Genomic DNA, 20,725 nt, shown 5'->3' with positions numbered 1-20,725 from the left:
AAAACAATTAAATAACTTAATTATGTGTAATTGCAACATATGATTTATTAATATTTAATAACATTATAATATAATTCAGAAAGAGCTTCAGCGTTCTACTTGTCGTATCAATCAAGCAAACCTGTATATGAAATGTACACCAGTTTACTCCAGTATGCCATCTATATTGGTCCCAACCAAACTGTTAACATTACGTGCCATTCCTTGAACACTAGACCTGTTTCAGTGTTAAATTGGTTTACAGATGGAATAGGTTATGATCTGGTGCAAAATGTACAAGACACTTCAACGGTATGACATTTTAACTTATTATTAATAATTTAATGCAAGACTACTTAACCGCCAACAAAAATATATTTTATAATTCCCAACCCAGTTTTAAGTTGTACAAGTTTAAGGTATTATTAACTTCATAATTTCACCCCACCCCAGTCTTGGGTTGTACAAGTTTATAATATTATTGACCTTATAAAATTACCCAAACCATGTCTAAGGTTCCAGAATTTTTGATTTCATGTTTTAGTGATTTTTTAAATTATAGAATGTAATTAATATTTATATTTTAAAAGAATATAGCTATAAATTAACGTTTTATGCAATTGTTACATACCAATAAACCAATTTATATATTACAAAACACAAGCTACTTCACAAAGTATTTGCAAACAGTTGACTAAAATTTTTTTTTATTTATTTTTTTTAGAACAACAATCTTTATAACGCTACGAGAAATGTTATATTTTCAGCCAACGACTTCCTTAACTTTCAAAGCTTATTCACAACAGCTGGAAGTCCAGTTCTTGAAACACAAACAACAAACATACCAGGTAACATAAACTGTACTAAATATCTATTTTGAATTACATTTTTACAAAAGTGGTATCTTTTTTAAAGCAAAATTCAAAGGCAATTAATCTAAAATAGCAGCCTAGCCTACTAGTACATATGGTTTCATGATTGAAAGGTTCATTAGAGATTGATTTTAAAATGCAAGGTTGTAAACGTGCACAAGATATAGTACTTTGACACAGCAATGGCTAATATGAATTTTAATTTTAATTAAAATTTGGTTTAACACTTTGTTATAATATGTTTTAGAAAATAACAAGACAACAGACCAACCAATTAATCCCAACTTAGCTACAACAACTACTCAAATTATAGATGAATGGGTGATATTAACTTGTGAAGCCAACATAGATGAAAATATCTATCTACGTGAAGTTAACATCCATATTGGTATGTTTGATTAATTAGCCTATTATACAATTTAGCTTTACTTTTATTTCTTTGAAATCACCCCACAATGTTTAGGTTGTTAAATTTAGGCGTTTGTAACATTAGTAAATCAAAATATTCATTAGTAAACTTATCAGGACTTTCAGGTTGTTTAAAGTAATAACAAACTTAGTAAACTAAACACTGACTCACATTAATTAAATTTTTTGTTTAGGCGAATATCCAACAGCATTGGCAACAACTCTACAACATGATTTTGTTTTGGTTAGCCTTGTGTTATCTTTCTTTATACACCTGCTGATATTTTAAACTTTACAGTGCTTAACGTTTTTTGTACATACATACAATGTTAATGATTTAAAATTAATACTTGTAGTAATATATGTGTGTGTGTGTGTGTTTTAACAGAATATATATATGATTTAATGTAAATTTAGTTGCACAAAATGTATTATTTAGGAAAACATTATAATAAATATAGATATACATTTCAAATATAGTTTTTCAAAAAAGTATTAAACAGCATTTAAAATATCAGTCCAACTTTTGAACTGGAGTGCATACACAAATTAACATAAAATTAAACTAGTTTGCCTAATATATTTTTTGGCGCAATTTCCTATTTAAAAAGAACAAAAAAATTAAAATTAGAAATAAAATAGCAAATACTATTAAAAAGCCAATATGAAAAACTGAATACAAAAATTGATCAAAAACGTTACAATCTAATATATCATATTTAATATCGTCTACAAGCTTAAAGTTGTACTTAAATAAAGGATTAGCACATATAATAGAATCAAACCTACTTATAGGTAAATTTTGTTGCTGTTTTAAGAATTGTAAAAACCGTTTTGAACTACAATCGCATGCCCACTGATTACCAGAAAAATTTAAAAAAATTTTATTTTGAATTGACTCCTTTTTAAACGTCACAGATGATAATAATGTGACGTCATCGTCGTAATAAAAAGTTAAGTATTTGCGGTCCTCAAATTTAATAATCGTGGGTAAAATCCAGCGAGTTTCAATATTAATGAGTTGGTTATTACTTAAATTAATTGATAAAATAGAAAACAAGTTATCAAAAAGTTGAGATGGCAATGCCTTTAATTTATTATTGTTTAACTTTAAATTTTGTAACTTACTTAGACTTTGAAACGCTTTTGCGTTAATGTATGATATCATATTATGTGACAAACTTAAAATTAATAAACTAGTCGCATTATGAAATACATTGGGACCAATTGTATCAATTTGGTTGTCATGTAAAAACAAAGTTTTCAACTTTGCAAGGGAGAAAGTATAAGGCTGTAATGCCTTGACGTTATTTTGGGATAGATCAATATATTCAAGGTTATAAGTATTTTGAAATGTTAAGTTGCTTAAACAACTTAAAGAGTTATTCTGTAGTTTAATTTGTTTTATGTTTACAAGATTGTAAAATATATTAGGCTGTAATTCAAATAACAAATTCTTTGATAAATCTAGTAAAGTAAGACCAAGTAAATGCCTTAAACAATTTGAATCAAGAAAAAACAAATTATTCTCCTTAAGATCTAACTCTTCTAAAACTAGTGCTAGCCTTAAAGCATTAGGCTCAAAATACTGTATGTTATTACCGCGTAAATTGAGAACTTGGACCCCTAGTAAACGAGAAAATGCGCCGTCTACCGACGTGATATTGTTGTATGATAAATCCAAAATGCGCAAGTTCTTCAAAAATTGAAAAGCATTTTCTCCTATCGGATTTTCTATAAAATTACTGGACAGATTAATTTCTTCAATAAATAAATTGTACTTGAATATGTCAGGCGAAACTACAGAGTAACTTTCGTCCAATATAACATTTGGGTTTGGCATGATGTTATTAGAAATTGAAGTGAATTTGTTGTTGGACAAATCAATGGAACGAAGTGATGTCAGATTATGAAAAGCGGTCGACATTATCCCACGAATATTACATCTAAAATTTAACCAAATTAATAATATCGATTTTAATATATCTTTGATGAGTTAATCTTGGTGTTAAATATTTTTAGGTATAACTTAAGATATAGCTTGTTCAACCTAATACTGGTTTGCAATATTTTCTACCATCGTAACAAACTTTTTCCAGTTGATTTAACATACAGGAAAAAAATAAATACCTGGGTTATATTTCTGTCTACGTTTTAAATTTAATATCACCCAATACAAATAATAAAGTAAAAACACATACCCTTGCATGTTTAAACTTGCGAGTTTCGATCTTTTGCGAAACATGTTTGGAGTTAAAACTTCTAGTTCACAATTTGGTATTGATAGTGTTTTAACTCCTAAGAATAAACCCCAAGGAAACTCATGTAATTGAATATCAGGACAAATTATAGCTTCTCGTTTAAAACAAGTGCATTGTTCGGGACATTTTGCTACTCGTACTTTCTTGATCTTTTTAACGCTTGGTTTTACATTAACATGAAACCCATTATGTTGAATTGCATTGCCAATAACTAGACTTGGTATGTTTAATAACATAACATAAATAAAGTATTTAAGCGTAAAGCCATTCATCTAAATGCAACAATTCAAATTGTAATGTAAAAATGTAATAACTTTGCTAAATTTTACTTGTTTTTTGCAGGTAGACTACCTACCTACAACTTAATTGTTAATATCTACAAAACAAGCTTATTAAAACGACTTGATAACTCCATCAAAAATATATAAAAGAACATAAACAAAATCTGAAATATTCTAAAACTCAAGCTAAATGTTCTGTTATAAACTTAGTCTACTGCAGATAAAAAATAAATGATAGTATGATAACAGAGTAATATCGCCTAAGGCAAATAACTGAATAGTAAATTCTATTTTGAAACACTTGATGCTTTGTAAAGAATTGCTAATTACATACACAAAGTGGTTTTCTACGATCGTTTTTAAAAATTTCTTAAATTTTATAACCACTTTGAAATTAAATTATCAACGTGCTTGTCATTGCAGTTTTAACAACTTTGATTGTGCATGCCTCTATATAAACAAATTCCCATTTAAATAAAACATACAACCGAGATTGTTGTATTTAAGTCATTTTTTTAGGAACATTAAAGAATATATACACTCTTTTTTAGGTAAATTGATTAATATAAAAAATGTATTAATTTGAAGAAAAGTTTTGAAAAAGTTACTCAACTTCTAGCAACCGAAGGCAGAGTTTTAATTCGACTATAAAACCTCTACAATTTTTCATTATTGTTAAAATTAGATATGTTGTATAAATTAGGTATTGCTATTTAACTCTTAAGATAAAATTAATGTTTTTAGCTAAAGCATTAACATAATTTCAATAAGACCTCGCATGCAGTAAGCTGGACGTTAATTACATTTTTAAATCAATTTAATCTTTGAGAATAAGAATTTACTGATCAATGGTATGATACATACTGCTAACTCTTAACGTTCCTTCATTATGATTGAATAATGATCTGCAGATGCTACGATACCAGCATTGCTTTTTAAATTAACATTTGGCAACTCTAGATTCGTACAAAGCTTAAATTTTTGCAAAATTGAAACAATAAAAATAAAGACTTCCATTCGAGCTAGGTTTTCTCCAAGGCAATAACGTGGACCAATCGAAAACGGGATGATTTTGGGCGACTTAAGAAACTTTCCATTTTCATCAAGATGACGCGTTGGATCAAAAATCTCAGGATTTGGCCAATTTTCTGGGTCGTTATGAATCCACCAAATATTTGGAATAATCTATTATACAATAGTAAGAAAAATATTTAGTGAAATTACTTTTTTTTATAAAACTGCCTTGAGTGAAATGTTAAGCGCAGTTGTTTTAGGTAAGTAGCTATCTGTTTTTTTGTCGTAGGGGTCGTTAATCAAAGAAGTAATCATTCCATGAAGATAGTTGACCAAATATTGAAGGCGTTAAAGCAGCAACTGTCTGAAGAATGAAGATTTCTTGAAAATTTCAGTCCTTGATAACAGTTGCTACAAGAGATTGTACTGACAAAGAACAGTTGTCTTGACGTATTCGTCTCGACAAAGCAGGTGTTTCAAAAGAATATTTGTCATAAGTTGGCACTTTGTTTACAGAAATATTATTTTTATTCACATATAAAATCTGAAAAAAATTTTACCTGAGTATTTTTTGGAATATGATATCCCATTAGTTCAACATCTTGTGTGGTGCATCTAGGGACACCTAGCGGGACTGCTGGTTGTATTCTGTACGTTTCTTGTATAACTGCTTTGGTGTAAGGAAGGTTTGTGTCAGCTCGTATTTTTCCGTCAGTTCCTTAATAAATTTTAAAGTTTAAAATCAAGTCAGTTAAACTACGATAACATGCACAAACAAATACTTTATGCTATTGATCTGCTGATAAATTTACGTATCAACAAATACATATTTATTTCGTGGACAAATGTTACCAACCTATTACACTGTCAATCTCTTAGTGTATTTTCTCTTGTATATCTTGATGTTTTACTAATCTTAATATCGTCCATCTGATCGTGCTGGTCGTCGTTTCAGTACCAGCAACAAATAGGTCTCTTACGAAATATTGTAACTGTTTTTTCTAAAAAACAAGCAAACGTAAATTTTACATAACTGTTCAATACAATGTATGTAAAAATTATCGAATGATGTGCTTATTGTGTTAAAATGTTACATAGAAAATTTTAGGAACACTTTTTTAAATACATACTGTAAGAGTTGGTGTCTTCTTTCTACATTCCAAAAGAAATAAATCGATGAAGTCACGTGGTTCTTTGGGGTCCAAACTCTTTTCATGTTCAGCAATAAAACCACCCAATAAATCTATACAACAATCGTTTTAGATTAAATAAAGCAACAGACAAACGTTTGTAACTGTAAAAAAACTCCAGTACTTTTGCCTTCAGCTATTAAGTATATGCTTTATTGATTAACATACCATTCTCTAAGTTCACCACAGTTTTCAAATTCAGATACATTTTTTTAATTGGTGGAATAAATCTTGTCCATGGTAAAACAATTAACAAACCAAATCCTATAGAATCCTTGCAAAATCTGCATCAATTTTATTTCAAATATTTTATTAAAAATAATTATTAGCTTAATAATAAGAATACGTTTTCCATTTTTATCTAACAAGATTGTATGTTAGTTAAAAGACGAAAGCATAAAAGATTATTGCTACAACACTGGTTTAAAACATTTAAATTAAACATAAAATATAGCACGAAGAACCCAATTAAACTTACAAGTCGATAACTAAGTTCACATATTTTAACAACGCTTCGTTTCCTTTTTCGTCGCATTTTTTCTGGATTGTAATTCCGTTAATCACATTGGCAATTGAACGTATAATAACTGTGATTATTTTTGATAGTGGTTGCATATAAGTACTGCATCAACATAAGTTTAAACGATAAAGGACAAATATTATTGAAAAAATATATATTTTAAACTAGGATTTACCTCTAATATAAAAGGTTGTCCGTTTTTGGATCTAATCACTTTGCATAATGTATCAGCTTCTTCCAAGATTCGATCCTCCATTTTCTTACCTCGAATTCCAGTCCTAGTAAAAAATAACAAAAATTAAAAAATAATAAAAAGAAAACAAGTAAATCAAACAACAATATTAACCCAGCAATTGTTCTGATACCAAATCTTCTCTGGGTTTTCCATTCGTCGTTTTTTTCGTCGTTTAATGATACAATTCCTTGCCCATCTGATATCAGGTCACTAAAAAACGACTGATATCGACCAGTAAATGAACTGCCTTGCTTAACGAATGCCTTAAATAATAAAAATATTTTTAATTGCCTCTGAGCTATGATCTTTTTACAACCAAGTAAACTCATTGTAGAAATACCTTTCATTACCCCAACTCAGTTTCAGGTTGGCTATGAAAGTTTTTCATATGTTGATAGATCGTATTTTTATTTTAATTACTTGCCGTGAACTGTTTATTATGGTAAACTCTTAATTAAAACCGTAAACAACTTACTTAAAGGTGTGATTAATTTTTATATTATAACCTCAAACCAAAACTACATAAATAAACTAGTATATCTCTTCGATAGCTTCGTAGCTGTTGAGAACAACAGTTTGAACCTGCCCAATTTGAACAGATATAACAGGCCCATATATTTGAGACCACTTTGCAAAAGTCCGTTCAGCAAGCAGCTCCATTGAAAACATGCTTCCAAAGATTGGCAAACCAGTTGGTCCAGGTGGCAAATTCAACTTCACTTTTGAAATCCATTTGTAAGTTAGTAATCCAACAATTGCTGCAACCAACAAGCTAGTTATTGAAAGATGTGAAGTAAACTCAAACAAAAACATCACTAACCTAGTACCTTAACTTCTTAGAACTTAAAAGAAAACACAAAAACGTTAAATAATGGTAAATCAAAGTAAATTCGGGCTAACCTTAAACGAATTTAAATCTATTACAACTAAGAACAATGACAAATCAAACTAACTACCTCTTATACTTTCAAAGTACACCAACCGGAAACTAGTAATAATTCATAGTATCAAAAACCGAATTTAATTACTACACGTTTAGATTAAGCGATTGCATGACTTAAACTGCACGGTATGCTAAAACGTTTTGTTTACAGGCGCGTTAAGTTAAACTACAGCGCATCGAGTAAAGCTAAAATAGCTCTGTGGTTGGTTAGTTGTTACATCAAGCGGAAAGACCTTCACCACAAAGTAATCGCGTGTAATTCAAAGGCGCCTTTCTGCAAAACATTTTGGTTTACCGAGGTCTTAAAAACTATATTTAAAATAGTTTACAAAAGGCCAATTGAAGCTTTGTACACTTTGTTTTACTCTAAATGTATAACAAAGTGAAATAAATGCTTGATATTTGAAAATAGTTTTTTTAATCAATATACGAACTTGTGTAAAATCTTTTACAAAGTTAGCATTGTAATTTAACATTGCTGCAATCTGGTTTTAGACTTTCTTGCAAAAAAAACGTCAAATGAATAACAAAACACAACAGTTTGTATTTACGTTATAATGTAGAAACACTTATCGATATAAAACTGCGTTGAATCAAGTAAACTTTTACATTGTATCGTAAATAAATCATTTGCATGCGATACATTTGATTTTTACTGTAATATATTTGCAGCAAACTCTTTCTATCGTTCCTTCAATATAATTGGATAATGATCTGCAGAAGCTACGATTCCAGCATTGGTTTTTAAATTAATATTTGGCAACTCTGGATTTGGACAAAGTTTAAACTTTTGCAAAATTGAAACAATAAAAATAAAGACTTCCATTCGAGCTAGGTTTTCTCCAAGACAATAACGTGGACCAATCGAAAACGGGATAATTTTGGGCGACTTAAGAAACTTTCCATTTTCATCAAGATGACGCGTTGGATCAAAAATCTCAGGATTTGGCCAATTTTCTGGGTCGTTATGGATCCACCAAATGTTTGGAATAATCTAATAAAGAAAAGCAAATAAAATAATTAGTGGCATTACTTTTTTATATAAAAAGTGTCTATATTAAATGTAAAAGTCGACTTAGAATAAATGTCCAAAGTATGCAATCCTCTGAATTCTTATCTTAGCGTTAGTTGTTGAAATATTTATCCAAGAAAGTTGTCCAGTCAAAGAAAGCGTTTTAAAAAAAGTTGTGTGAAGAATAGATGTTTTCTGGAAGAACTAATCTTTGAAACATAGTCGTAATAAAAGATTGTATTGACATGAAACAGTCATCTGAACGTATTTATTTTAAGAAAAAAGGGTATTCCAAATGAGTATTTGTCACAAGAAAGCATTTGTTCTCAGCAAATTCGTTTGCCCATTTATATTGTTTTACTTAATTTAATCACATATAAAATTAAAAAAACACAAACTTACCTGAGTATTTTTTGGGACATGAAATCCCATTAGTTCAACATCTTGTGTAGTGCATCTAGGGACACCTAGCGGAGTAGCTGGTTGTATTCTGTAAGTTTCTTGGATAACTGCTTTAGTGTAAGGAAGGTTTGTGTCAGCTCGTATTTTTCCTTCAGTTCCTTAGAGAAATTAAAAAGGTTTTTAAATATTTGTATAGAACAGTATGGAACGCACAACTCTGGCCAAAGATTACGTTTTGTACTACTGACCTGTTAATAAAATCAATACTTAACAAATACATTATCATTTAGTTTAACATTTGTACGACTAACAGAGAAATGTTTTGTTAACCACATTAGCTATTTTATTGACAAGTATTGAAAACAAATACCACCAACCTATAACATTGTCAATCTCTTGATGTATTTTCTCTTGAATGTCTTGATGTTTTACTAATCTTAATAACGTCCATCTGATCGTGCTGGTCGTTGTTTCAGTACCAGCAACAAATAGGTCTTTTAAGACCAATCTTAACTGTTTTTTCTAAAATGTTTCAATAACTGTTAAATGCAATTTACGTAAACTATAGAATGATGTGTTTATGTTGTTAGTTTGTAACATAAATAATTCTGGTGAAATGTTTAAACTTATTTGAATACGTACTGTAAAAGTAGGTGTTTCCTTTATGTATTCTAAGAGAAATAAATCAATAAAATCACGTGGTTCGTTAGGATCAAAACCCTTTTCATGTTCAGCAACAAAACCACCAAATAACTCTATACAACAAGCGTTTAAGTAAAATCAAATGAAACAATTCAAAAAAATGTTTACCCCCAGGAAAAAACTTCCCCGACAAATACCTTAAACAACCACTTTTAAATTTAGTGAATAAGCTATTGCAGTGGGTTAATTGGTATAAAAGAAAATAATATTCCTAAACATGCTTTGTAGTTTTGTATTAGGTTTTAAACTTTTTTAATTAACATACTCTTTTCAAGCTCCACCGCGGTTTTCGTATTTAAATACATTTTTCTGATTGGTGGAATAAACCTTGTCCATGGTAAAACAGTTAACAGAGCAAATCCCATAACATCCCTGCGAAATCTGCATTTATTTCATTCCAAATAATATTAAAAAAATAAATTTTTGCACAATATTGAATACACATTTGCCCTTTTTAGACATGACCTTGTATTGGTTGAAATAGCGTAAAAGTGTATTAATAAATCAACTGTTTAAGATTTTTTTAAACACAAAATATAGCACAAAATTGTCCAAATGAACTCACACATCAATGACACAGTTCACATATTTCAACAATGCTTCGTTTCCTTTTTCGTCGCATTTTTTCTGGATTGTAATTCCATTAATCACATTTGCAATCGAATGAATTATGACGCTCTGCAAATCAAATTAATTTTGTGCACATTGCATTTTATTAATATATCGTTGTAAGTCGAATCTATTTTTGTTCTCAACAAACACGATCTAAATCAATCAACAACAATAAATTTGTCACATATAGACTTTTTTTTAAACTAAGACAGACAAATACTTTAAAAAACAAAAGTTTAAACCAGGATTTACCTCTAATATAAAAGGTTGTGCGTTTTTTGATCTAATCACTTTGCATAATGTATCAGCTTCTTCCAAGATTCGTTCCTCCAGTTTTTTACCTCGAATTCCAGTTCTGTTTACAATTAAAATAAATAATTTTAAATATAAAAAAGAAAATAAATACAAAAAGCAATGTTTTGGGTTTTGTTTCAACTATTGCCCTATAACAAAGGTATCTATCAATAAACAACACTAGTAAAAATATTTGTTGTCGAAATAAAATTTACTTATAGAAACATTAAAGTTATTGTTAAAATAAAGATGCATTTCGTTTAATGTGAAAATGTAAATCTCAAATCCAAAACCATGACGTTATTCTACATATAAGAAGAATAATAAGATGTAAATTAAAAGTGAACAGGCAAAAAAAACAAAAATATTTACTCAGCCATAGCCCTAGAAGCAAATCTTCGCTGAGTTTTCCACTCGTTGTTTTTTCCGTCGTTTAAAAACGCAATTCCTTTGCCTTCTGCTATTAAGTCAGTTAAAAACGACTGATATCGACCAGAAAAGTAATTACCTTGTTTAACAAATGCCTAAAAAACACAAAAAAAACATTTTACTTCATGTTTATTTTTCCCCTAACTAGAACCTCTTACAACAAAGTAACTTTATTATAGAAGTACCTATTATTACTCCAACTCAGTTTCAAGTTAATTTTCTCAGTTTTTATGTATTGTTGTGTAAATGGTATGTCGATATTATTAACTTGCACAGTGAGCCAAAAATAAATGTCAAAGTTTAATACTATTACCGCTTACACCGAAAAAAAGAACATATAAGTAAACTAGTAAATTTTACCTCTTCAACTGCTTCGTAGTTGTTCAGAACAACATTTCGAACTTGCCCAATTTGAACGGTTATAACAGGCCCATATATTTGAGACCACTTTGCAAAAGTTCGTTCAGCAAGCATCTCCATTGAAAACATGCTTCCAAAGATTGGCAAACCAGTTGGTCCAGGTGGTAAATTCAACTTTACTTTTGAAATACATTTGTAAGTAAGTAATCCAACGACTGCTGCAACCAATATGCTGGTTGTCGAAAGATGTGAAGTGAATTCATAAGAAAACATCACTAACCTAATAAAAAAAAAGTAAAATTGGGTTAAATTAATGTAAATTCATGCTAATACTAAACAACTTTAAATATATTACAGCATTGTACATATAAGTAACCTAACTTTCTCTAAAACTTAAAAGTACATTAAAGATCAGTATCAAACTTAATATATCGAATATCTAGTTAGTTTAAAACATCATGCCACAAATATTATTTTAAACGACTTCGTGACTTAAACTGCAATTTATGACAAAACGTTTTGTCGTGATGTTCCTAAATTTGGACGTTATTATTTGCCAAGTTTCAGATATAACTCATAAATTCCTAAACATTATTGTTCCTTTGCACAAATTTATGCACAAAAAAACATCAAATTTAACCAAAATGAGATTAACAAAAAGGTTGTTAACAATATTTTATAAACAAAAAGATTGTTTTACACCAAGTTTTAACAAAGTTTCAATAAAAGCTTTAAATGTGAATTGCAGTTTCTTGTATTAAACACTTATTTGAAATATATCGTAAATATGGTTTTGTTATTCATAATTTACAACAATATGTTATTTCGACATGCATTAATATTGCAGAAATATTTATAAAAATTATAACGGCGTTTTAAGCGAGACACTCGTTAAGTTATTGTTACCAGAAACACGTAGGCAAAAATGAGTATTATGTGAAATTTACAAAAAGCAACCGATTATTTGTTTGTATATTTGTGAAAATTAAATTTAATTGATTTAATTAACATTTTAGCCTTAATACTTTTGGATTTTTTTTACTGAAAGGGTAAATACTAAATTATATTGTAAATTACTTTTTCTGTTTAATATTGAATCAATGATTTTTTTGTTTAAGCTAGGTATAAATACAATTCAAGTATTTATTACCTTGAATGGAAGTTACATGATTTATGTTGTTGCCATTCCGAATAGAAAAATTATTTACAAGCCAGTGAAATGTTGCAAATTTCTAAATATTATCGTTCCTTTATTATGATTGGATATTGGTCTGCAGAAGCAACAATTCCACCACTGGTTTTTAAATTAACATTTGGCAATTCTGGGTTCGCACAAAGCTTAAATTTTTGCAAAATTGAAACGATAAAAATAAAGACTTCCATTCGAGCAAGGTTTTCTCCAAGGCAATAACGTGGACCAATCGAAAACGGGATAATTTTGGGAGACCTAACGAAGTTACCATTGTCATCAAGATGACGCATTGGATCAAAAATCTCAGGATTTGGCCAATTTTCTGGGTCGTTATGAATCCACCAAATATTTGGAATAATCTAATAAACAAAAGCAAGTAAAATATTTAGTGAAAGTACATGTTAATATAAAAAGTGACTTGGATGTAATTGTTAACGAAGAGCAGTTGTTTAAGAAGAGTTAATTATTAGATTTTCTGTTTCAGCATTAGTTGATAAATGAAGTATTCTTCTAGAAAAAAAAACAAAAAACAGTTGTCCAATTAAAGAAGGCGTTAAAGAAGAAATTGTCTGAGGAAAGAAGATTTTCTAGAAGTATTAGATTTTAAACATAGTTGAAATCAAGTTTGTATTGACATGAAACAGTTATCTGAAAGTATTTATCTCAAAGAAGAGATATTCCACATAAGGGGTTTTCACAAGAAAATTTGTTCTCACCAGATTTATTTGTCAATTTAAGTTGTTTTACTAAATTTAAACCTTAGCAAAATCTAACAAAATACAAACTTACCTGAGTATTTTTTGGAATACGATAGCCCATTAATTCAACATCTTGTGTGGTAGATCTTGGGACACCTAGCGGGGCTGCTGGTTGTATTCTGTAGGTTTCTTGTATAACTGCTTTAGTGTAAGGAAGGTTTGTATCAACTCGTATTTTTCCATCAGTTCCTTTAAGTAATAAAAAAATTGGTTTAACTTAACTTGTACAAAAAAAGTAAATGCACAAACTAATAAACAGATAACTTTTACATAAGAAACAATAACTAAAAAGTCAAATAATGTTATACACTATATTAACTCGCCCAGTTTAATTTGCAAAGTATCGACTGAGTTGTACAATTATTACCTAAACTGTACATTAACATATATTTAAACATTGCTCAGACTAAAAAAAACTGCAGCTTCTTGCTAGATTAAAAAAATAACAATATTAGCAAATTCCTATGCAAATACAAACCATAATGTTTTAACCTATTATATTGTCGATCTCTTGGTGTATTCTTTCTTGAATGTCCTGATGTTTTACTAATCTTAATATAGTCCATCTAATCGTACTGGTCGTCGTTTCAGTACCAGCAGCAAACACGTCTTTTAAGTAATAAATCAGTTGTGTTTTCTAAAAAAAACGTCAAAATGGAAGAAAAAAAAAAGATCTTATCTTTTAAATACGATGCACTTGTGATTTCAGATTGCTTGGATTGTAAAGGAGCTTGGATTGTAAATGTAATAAATATATAAATAACTCTTAAAAATACGTACTGTAAAAGAAGGTGTCTTCTTCTTACATTCCAAAAGAAATAAATCAATAAAGTCACGTGGTTCTTTGGGGTCTAAACTCTTTTCATGTTCAGCAACAAAACCATCAAATAAAGCTATATAATAAGCATTTTGGTCAAATCAAATAAAAACATATCACAAAGAAAAAACTCCAACAGATGATAGCGTTTTAAAGCAGGGAAAATACTTAAAACAAGAATAGCATTAGTGTGTAATCTATTGTAGGCAGGAGAAATTAAAAGAAATAGTAGAAGAAATACTGTTTCTTTATATGATGTAAGTTATTGTATTAGCCTTAAGACAAGTGTTTTATTAATTAACATACCATATTGACTGGGCTTTCCGGAAACCATATTTGAATACATTTTTCTGATTGGTGGAATAAATCTTGTCCATGGTAGAACAGTTATTAAAGAATATGCAATACCATCAGTGCGAAAACTGCATTAATTTTGTTTTATTACTAAAGAAAGTTTAATTTTTTGTATTTTATTTTTGGCAAGCAGGCTTTTGATACCTTACCCGTCGATAACGAAGTTTATATATTTTAACAAGGCTTCGTTTCCTTCTTCGTCGCATTTTTTCTGGATTGTAATTCCGTTAATCACATTTGCAATTGATTGGATCATAATGCTCTGCAAATAAAAAAAATATTTGTGGTCATGATCTTAATTAGTTTTAGTTGTACATTATTATTATTACATCAACATAAGAACTGTCTTGTTATTTTGAAACTATCTTTAATCAATCAACACTAGAATAACCAATGAATTTGTCACTTGTAAAGTCGTGAAGTTTGAACAACGACTGACAAATTCTTTTGAAAAAGATTTAAACTAGGATGTACCTCTAATATAAAGGGTTGTCCGTTTTTTGATCTAATCACTTTGCATAATGTATCAGCTTCTTCTAAGATTCGATCCTCCATTTTTTTACCTCGTATTCCAGTCCTAGTAAAAAATAACAAAAATTAAAATGTAATAAAAAGACAACAAGTAAAACAAACAGCAATATTTACCCAGCTATTGCTCTAGAGCCAAATCTTCTCTGGGTTTTCCATTCGTCGTTTTTTTTGTCGTTTAAAAATAGGATTCCATGTCCGTTACCTGATGCAAAGTCGGTAAAAAACGTCCGATATCGACCAGTGAAGTAATTTCCTTGTTTAACAAATGCCTTAAAAAATTAAAAACGTTTTACTTTACATCTAACTGTATTTATTTTAGGACTAAGTAATCTTATTTTACAAGCAGCTATCATTACCCCAACTCAGTATTAAGTTACCTTTGTTAGTTTTTCTTATTGCTGTTAAGATGGTATTTTATATTGATTAGATTTTACCCTAGGACTCCACTAAAGATTTATAGCACCACCTCTCCCACTACAAAAAACAAGACTATGTAAGCTAATTAGTGGATCTTTACCTCTTCGACAGCTTCGTAGCTGTTAAGAACAACATTTCGAACTTGCCCAATTTGAACAGTTATAACAGGCCCATATATTTTAGACCACTTTGCAAAAGTCCGTTCAGCAAGCATCTCCATTGAAAACAAGCTTCCAAAGATTGGCAAACCAGTTGGTCCAGGTGGCAAATTCAACTTCACTTTTGAAATCCTTTTGTAAGTTAGTAATCCAGCAATTGCTGCAACCAACAAGCTTGTTATTGAAAGATGTGAAGTGAATTCAAACAAAAACATTATTATCCTATTACTTATACATTTCCTAGAACCTAAAAGAAAAAATAAACATAAGTTAATCACTGTAATTCAATGTAGATTCATGCTAACACTAAACAGATTTAAATGTAATACTACATAGTTCAATAGAGAATCTACTTTTAATAAGTGTAAAGTACATTAAAACATACTTGAACATCAAGATATATAATAATTAATATAAAAAAAAGTATTATATTAAACGTTTGCAGGATTTAAGTTTGCTAAATATAACATGTGACAACAACCCTTCTTTTTGTTATCGTTACTGTCTAATTTAAATGTTGTACAATAAAAAATAAATTTTAATTTAAAAAGATTAAAAAAAAGATTGTAAACATGATATTATAAATACAAAAAATAATTAAATAACGCTTTGAAATAATCCATTTTCGTTGCAGGATTTGTTTTACAACAAGCACTGACAAAGTTATGGAAATGCTTAAAATATAAAAGTAATTTTCTATATCGAAAACGTGTTTAAAAATATCATAAAATTGATTTTGTAATTTATCATTACGTCAAAATGTTATTTTGACAAGCACAAATAATAAAGAAACATTCACTTTATAAATAACAGTGTTTAAGACAGACAATTATTAAGTCACTCTTACCCAAGTGCAGACAAAAAATTACTTTAATACTAAACATAAAATTATATCAAACCATATCATTAAAACCTTTATATATACAAAATAAATTAAAAACATTTATGAATATAAAATTGCATTGAATCAGTTACAAATTTGCATTGTTTTGTGGATAAAAATTTTGCATTGATTTCAGCATTAATGTACTTGCAAGTAATTTACCCCTGTCTTTAGACTTATTATAAGATTACTTTTGGTATAACTATTTCTATACAATTAGTCTTTAAATCAAAAATTTTGTCTGTTCAAATTATCATAATATTTGCCTTGTAACCTTAATCATTTAAATTTAATTTGAATTAGGTCGTTTATGTCTTTGCACAAATTAGTTCAATAAATGGAAAAATCATTTATTGATTGGTGTAATAAACGCAAACACCTTCTATCGTTCCTTCATTATAATTGGGTAATGATCTGCAGAAGCAACAATTCCGCCAGTACACTGTAAGTTGATATCTGGCAACTCTAGGTTTGGGCAAAGCTTAAACTTTTGCAAAATTGAAACAATAAAAATAAAGACTTCCATTCGAGCCAGGTTTTCTCCGAGACAATAACGTGGACCAATCGAAAACGGGATAATTTTGGGCGACTTAACGAAGTTACCCTCTTCATCAAGATGACGAGTTGGATCAAAAACTTCAGGATTTGGCCAATTTTCTGGGTCGTTATGAATCCACCAAATATTTGGAATAATCTATTTAACAAGAATATTTGTAATAATTAGGTACATTTAAAAAAAATACATTTTAATACATAATGTCCTAAAAGTCGGGCGCAGTTGTTTAACAAAGAAGTTAACTATGCTTGTTGTCATAGCTGTAGTCGCCAATAAAAATGTCACCCAAATAAAATTTCTAAAAAAAGAAAATATTCAAAAAAATAATTGTCTAAAAAGCATAATGTTTTGTCATCCCTTTTTGTTTAAAGCAGTTGTAAGAGAAGTTTGTAAATAAATGAAAACAGTTATCAGAACCATATGCTATGCCAAAGAGCATGTTTAGAAAGTGTTTGTTATAGATAAGTACATAAGCTTGATGTACTGAATTTACAATGTCCATATTTTATTTACATATATATTATTGCATCAACTTACCTGAGTATTTTTTGGGACATGAAATCCCATTAGTTCAACATCTTGTGTAGTGCATCTAGGGACACCTAGCGGAGTAGCAGGTTGTATTCTGTACGTTTCTTGTATAACTGCTTTTGTGTAAGGAAGGTTTGTATCAGCTCGTATTTTTCCATCAGTTCCTTTAAGTAATAAAAAAATTGGTTTAACTTAACTTGTACAAAAAAAGTAAATGCACAAAATAATAAACTGATAACTTTTAAATAAGAAACATTAACTTAAAAGACCAATATTGTTATTTAATTTGCACAGTTTAAGTTGTGAGTTATTGGCCTGATGATAGATTTAATAACTAAGCTATACATGCACATTTATTTAAACTTTTTTACAACTAACAAAGTAATGTTCTTTGGCTTCTTTCTACGTTAAAATAATAACAATATTAGCAAATGTAAAAACAAACCATAATATACTAACCAATTACATTGTCAATCTCTTGGTGTATTTTTTCTTGTATGTCTTGATGTTTTACTAATCTTAATATAGTCCATCTGATCGTACTGGTCGTTGTTTCAGTGCCAGCAGCAAACACGTCTTTTAAGTAATATCTTAGTTGTGTTTTCTAAGTGAGGACAAAATGTGCATATTAGATACATTACACGAACATTACAATCACTTGAAATACTTAATATGAATACACCTTGGCTATTAAAAAACCCTAAACAAATAGAAGCCTAATTTTTTAAATACATACTGTAAAAGAAGGCGTTTTCTTCTTACATTCCAACAGAAATAAATCGATCAAGTCACGTGGTTCTTTCGGGTCTAAACTGTTTTCATGTTCAGCAATGAAACCATCCATAAGATCTACGCATAACATTCAATTTTTGTCCAACAAAACAAACGTTTGTAACAAGTAATAAACAATTTTTTTAACATTTTGAAAGAAGTTGCTTTTTGGCGAGTTTTCTCATATTTGTATTGGCTATAAGGTCAATACCGTAGGAAAAGTTTCTCTTAAAATGAGTCTTAAAAAACTCTGAACTTCAATATAATTGGTGCATTGATTTTGCAGTTAGTTGGTTAAAAAAGGTAGTAAAGAACACTTACTCTGGTTCAGTACATACATGCCTTAAATTTTTGTATTTGAATTTTAGTAAATCACTTTGTTTTATTAAACTACTTACTATTTCCAAATCCTATTCCAGCAACCATATTCAAATACATTTTTCTAATGGGTGGAAAAAATCTTGTCCAGGGTAGAATGGTTAACAAAGAATATCCCATACCATCAGTACGAAATCTACAACAAGTGAAAGAAGTGTTTACTTCTTTTGGGATTTTACACTTTTTTTTATAGAACGAGTGTATATTCGCAATTTAACTTTGTTAAAGAAATTTTTTTATTAATTAGGCTGTGCACTAAGTTAAGAATTGTTATTACGTGTTACTCTTACCCGTCTATTACACGATTCACATAATTCAACAACGCTTCGTTCCCTTCTTCGTCGCACTTTTTCTGGATTGTAATTCCGTTGATTACATTGGCAATCGAACGTATAATAATGCTCTGCAAAAAAATGCATTTGATTTTATCTTACTTGATAGCTTTAGGTTTACCACTGCTACTTCGTTTAAACCTAGCACGATTCATTGCTAGCTTTAGTATAAGTGGTAACATCAACTTCTTAACTAACAAATAAAATTAACATACCTTGAAGTGTACAGTTAGATATATTTACCTCTAATATAAAAGGTTGTCCATTTTTTGATCTAATCACTTTGCATAATGTATCAGCTTCTTCCAAAATTCGATCCTCCATTTTCTTACCTCGTATCCCAGTTCTAGTAAAAAAGACAAAAATAAAAACGTAAATCGAAAGTAAACAAGCAAAACTAACAACAATATTTACCCAGCGATAGCTCTTGAGCCAAATCTTCTCTGGGTTTTCCATTCGTCGTTGTTTTCGTCGTTTATAAACACGATTCCATGCCCGTTTTCCGATGCAAATTCAGTAAAAAAAGTCCGGTATCGACCAGTAAAGTAATTTCCTTGTTTAACGAACGCCTAAAGCAATAAATTTAACTTTGATTTTAGGCTCTACGACATGGGTATACGATGTATTAACGTTTTGCATCTTGTGGACGTTGGCTTGGTAGCTTTTATTAACTTGCTATTGTTATTAACAACTTGGTTTGCCTAAAGTAAGTTTCTTAAACATTTAACAACTTACCCAAGGGAGTTAATATGTAAGTTATGGTAAGCAATGTAAGGTCTAAAGGGTTTCTTAAAGATACTAGGTCAATTGCAGCAATTGAGATACCACGACACTGCCGCAACAAATTAAGTTAAACTCAGCAATTCGTCTTAAGTGATGCATAATTCAGTTATTTAATTGCTGCTGCTAATTTAAACTAGATGCTTTTCTCACTTATTTTTACATAAAATAAACAAAAAATTTAGTACAAAAAACAAATTGACTAGTGTACCTCTTCGACTGCTTCGTAGGTGTTAAGAATAACACTTCGAACTTGCCCAATTTGAACAGTTATAACAGGCCCATATATTTGAGACCACTTTGCAAAAGTTCGTTCAGCAAGCATCTCCATTGAAAACATGCTTCCAAAGATTGGCAAACCAGTTGGTCCAGGTGGCAAATTCAACTTCACTTTTGAAATCCATTTGTAAGTAAGTAATCCAGCAATTGTTGCAATCAACAAACTGGTTACTGAAAGATGTGAAGTGAATTCAAACAAAAACATTACAAACTTAATGTCTATAAATTCCCTACATTCTAAATAAATAAAAACACAAGTTAAGTTAATTCTGGTAATCCAAAGTAAATTAATGCTAACACTAAACAACTTAAAATACTACATTCATTATTATAACATATCTTACTAGTTTAAATACTGTTATAAAGTACATACAAATACGTGCTTATACCTTATGATGTTAAATAAGCAATGCAAAGTAACTTGTGATCTGTACATTGAACGATTACACAATTTGTGCTACAAGTTTAATAAAG

The 20,725-nt window shown here is 29.4% G+C and overlaps 3 protein-coding genes across 3 annotated transcripts; all 3 read right to left on the bottom strand.

Moving 5' to 3' along the window:
• Nucleotides 1-4,513: 4,513 nt before the first annotated feature.
• On the bottom strand, nt 4,514-7,573 carry LOC145753574 (cytochrome P450 2C20-like). The gene is given in 9 exon segments (XM_082569979.1): nt 4,514-4,986; nt 5,376-5,533; nt 5,672-5,816; nt 5,946-6,058; nt 6,174-6,289; nt 6,484-6,592; nt 6,691-6,803; nt 6,872-7,023; nt 7,283-7,573. Coding segments are annotated over 9 exon segments (1,509 nt in total). The 3' UTR covers nt 4,514-4,674.
• A 621-nt stretch (nt 7,574-8,194) lies between these two features.
• Nucleotides 8,195-15,975, bottom strand: LOC145753573 (uncharacterized). The gene is made up of 18 exons (XM_082569978.1): nt 15,684-15,975; nt 15,281-15,435; nt 15,110-15,212; nt 14,785-14,897; nt 14,588-14,703; nt 14,245-14,357; nt 13,957-14,101; nt 13,496-13,653; nt 12,758-13,065; nt 11,515-11,794; nt 11,098-11,249; nt 10,684-10,786; nt 10,385-10,497; nt 10,085-10,200; nt 9,760-9,872; nt 9,495-9,639; nt 9,118-9,275; nt 8,195-8,697 (listed from the first exon to the last, which is right to left on the bottom strand). Exons 1-18 carry the CDS (start codon nt 15,954-15,956, stop codon nt 8,386-8,388), a joined length of 2,976 nt encoding a protein of 991 aa, XP_082426104.1. The 5' UTR covers nt 15,957-15,975; the 3' UTR covers nt 8,195-8,385.
• Nucleotides 15,976-15,988: 13 nt separating this feature from the next.
• LOC145753722 (cytochrome P450 2C4-like) lies at nt 15,989-20,483 on the bottom strand. The gene is made up of 9 exons (XM_082570149.1): nt 20,184-20,483; nt 19,607-19,761; nt 19,436-19,538; nt 19,151-19,263; nt 18,881-18,996; nt 18,448-18,560; nt 18,171-18,315; nt 17,718-17,875; nt 15,989-17,318 (listed from the first exon to the last, which is right to left on the bottom strand). The coding sequence occupies exons 1-9, from the start codon at nt 20,454-20,456 to the stop codon at nt 17,007-17,009; spliced, it is 1,488 nt and encodes a 495-aa protein (XP_082426275.1). The 5' UTR covers nt 20,457-20,483; the 3' UTR covers nt 15,989-17,006.
• Between the last annotated feature and the right edge of the window lie 242 nt (nt 20,484-20,725).

The sequence above is a fragment of the Corella eumyota genome, chromosome 5, assembly GCF_963082875.1.
Source record: "Corella eumyota chromosome 5, kaCorEumy4.1, whole genome shotgun sequence".
In the NCBI taxonomy this organism is placed as follows: domain Eukaryota; kingdom Metazoa; phylum Chordata; class Ascidiacea; order Phlebobranchia; family Corellidae; genus Corella; species Corella eumyota.
This window is presented reverse-complemented; position numbering and strand designations above follow the sequence as displayed.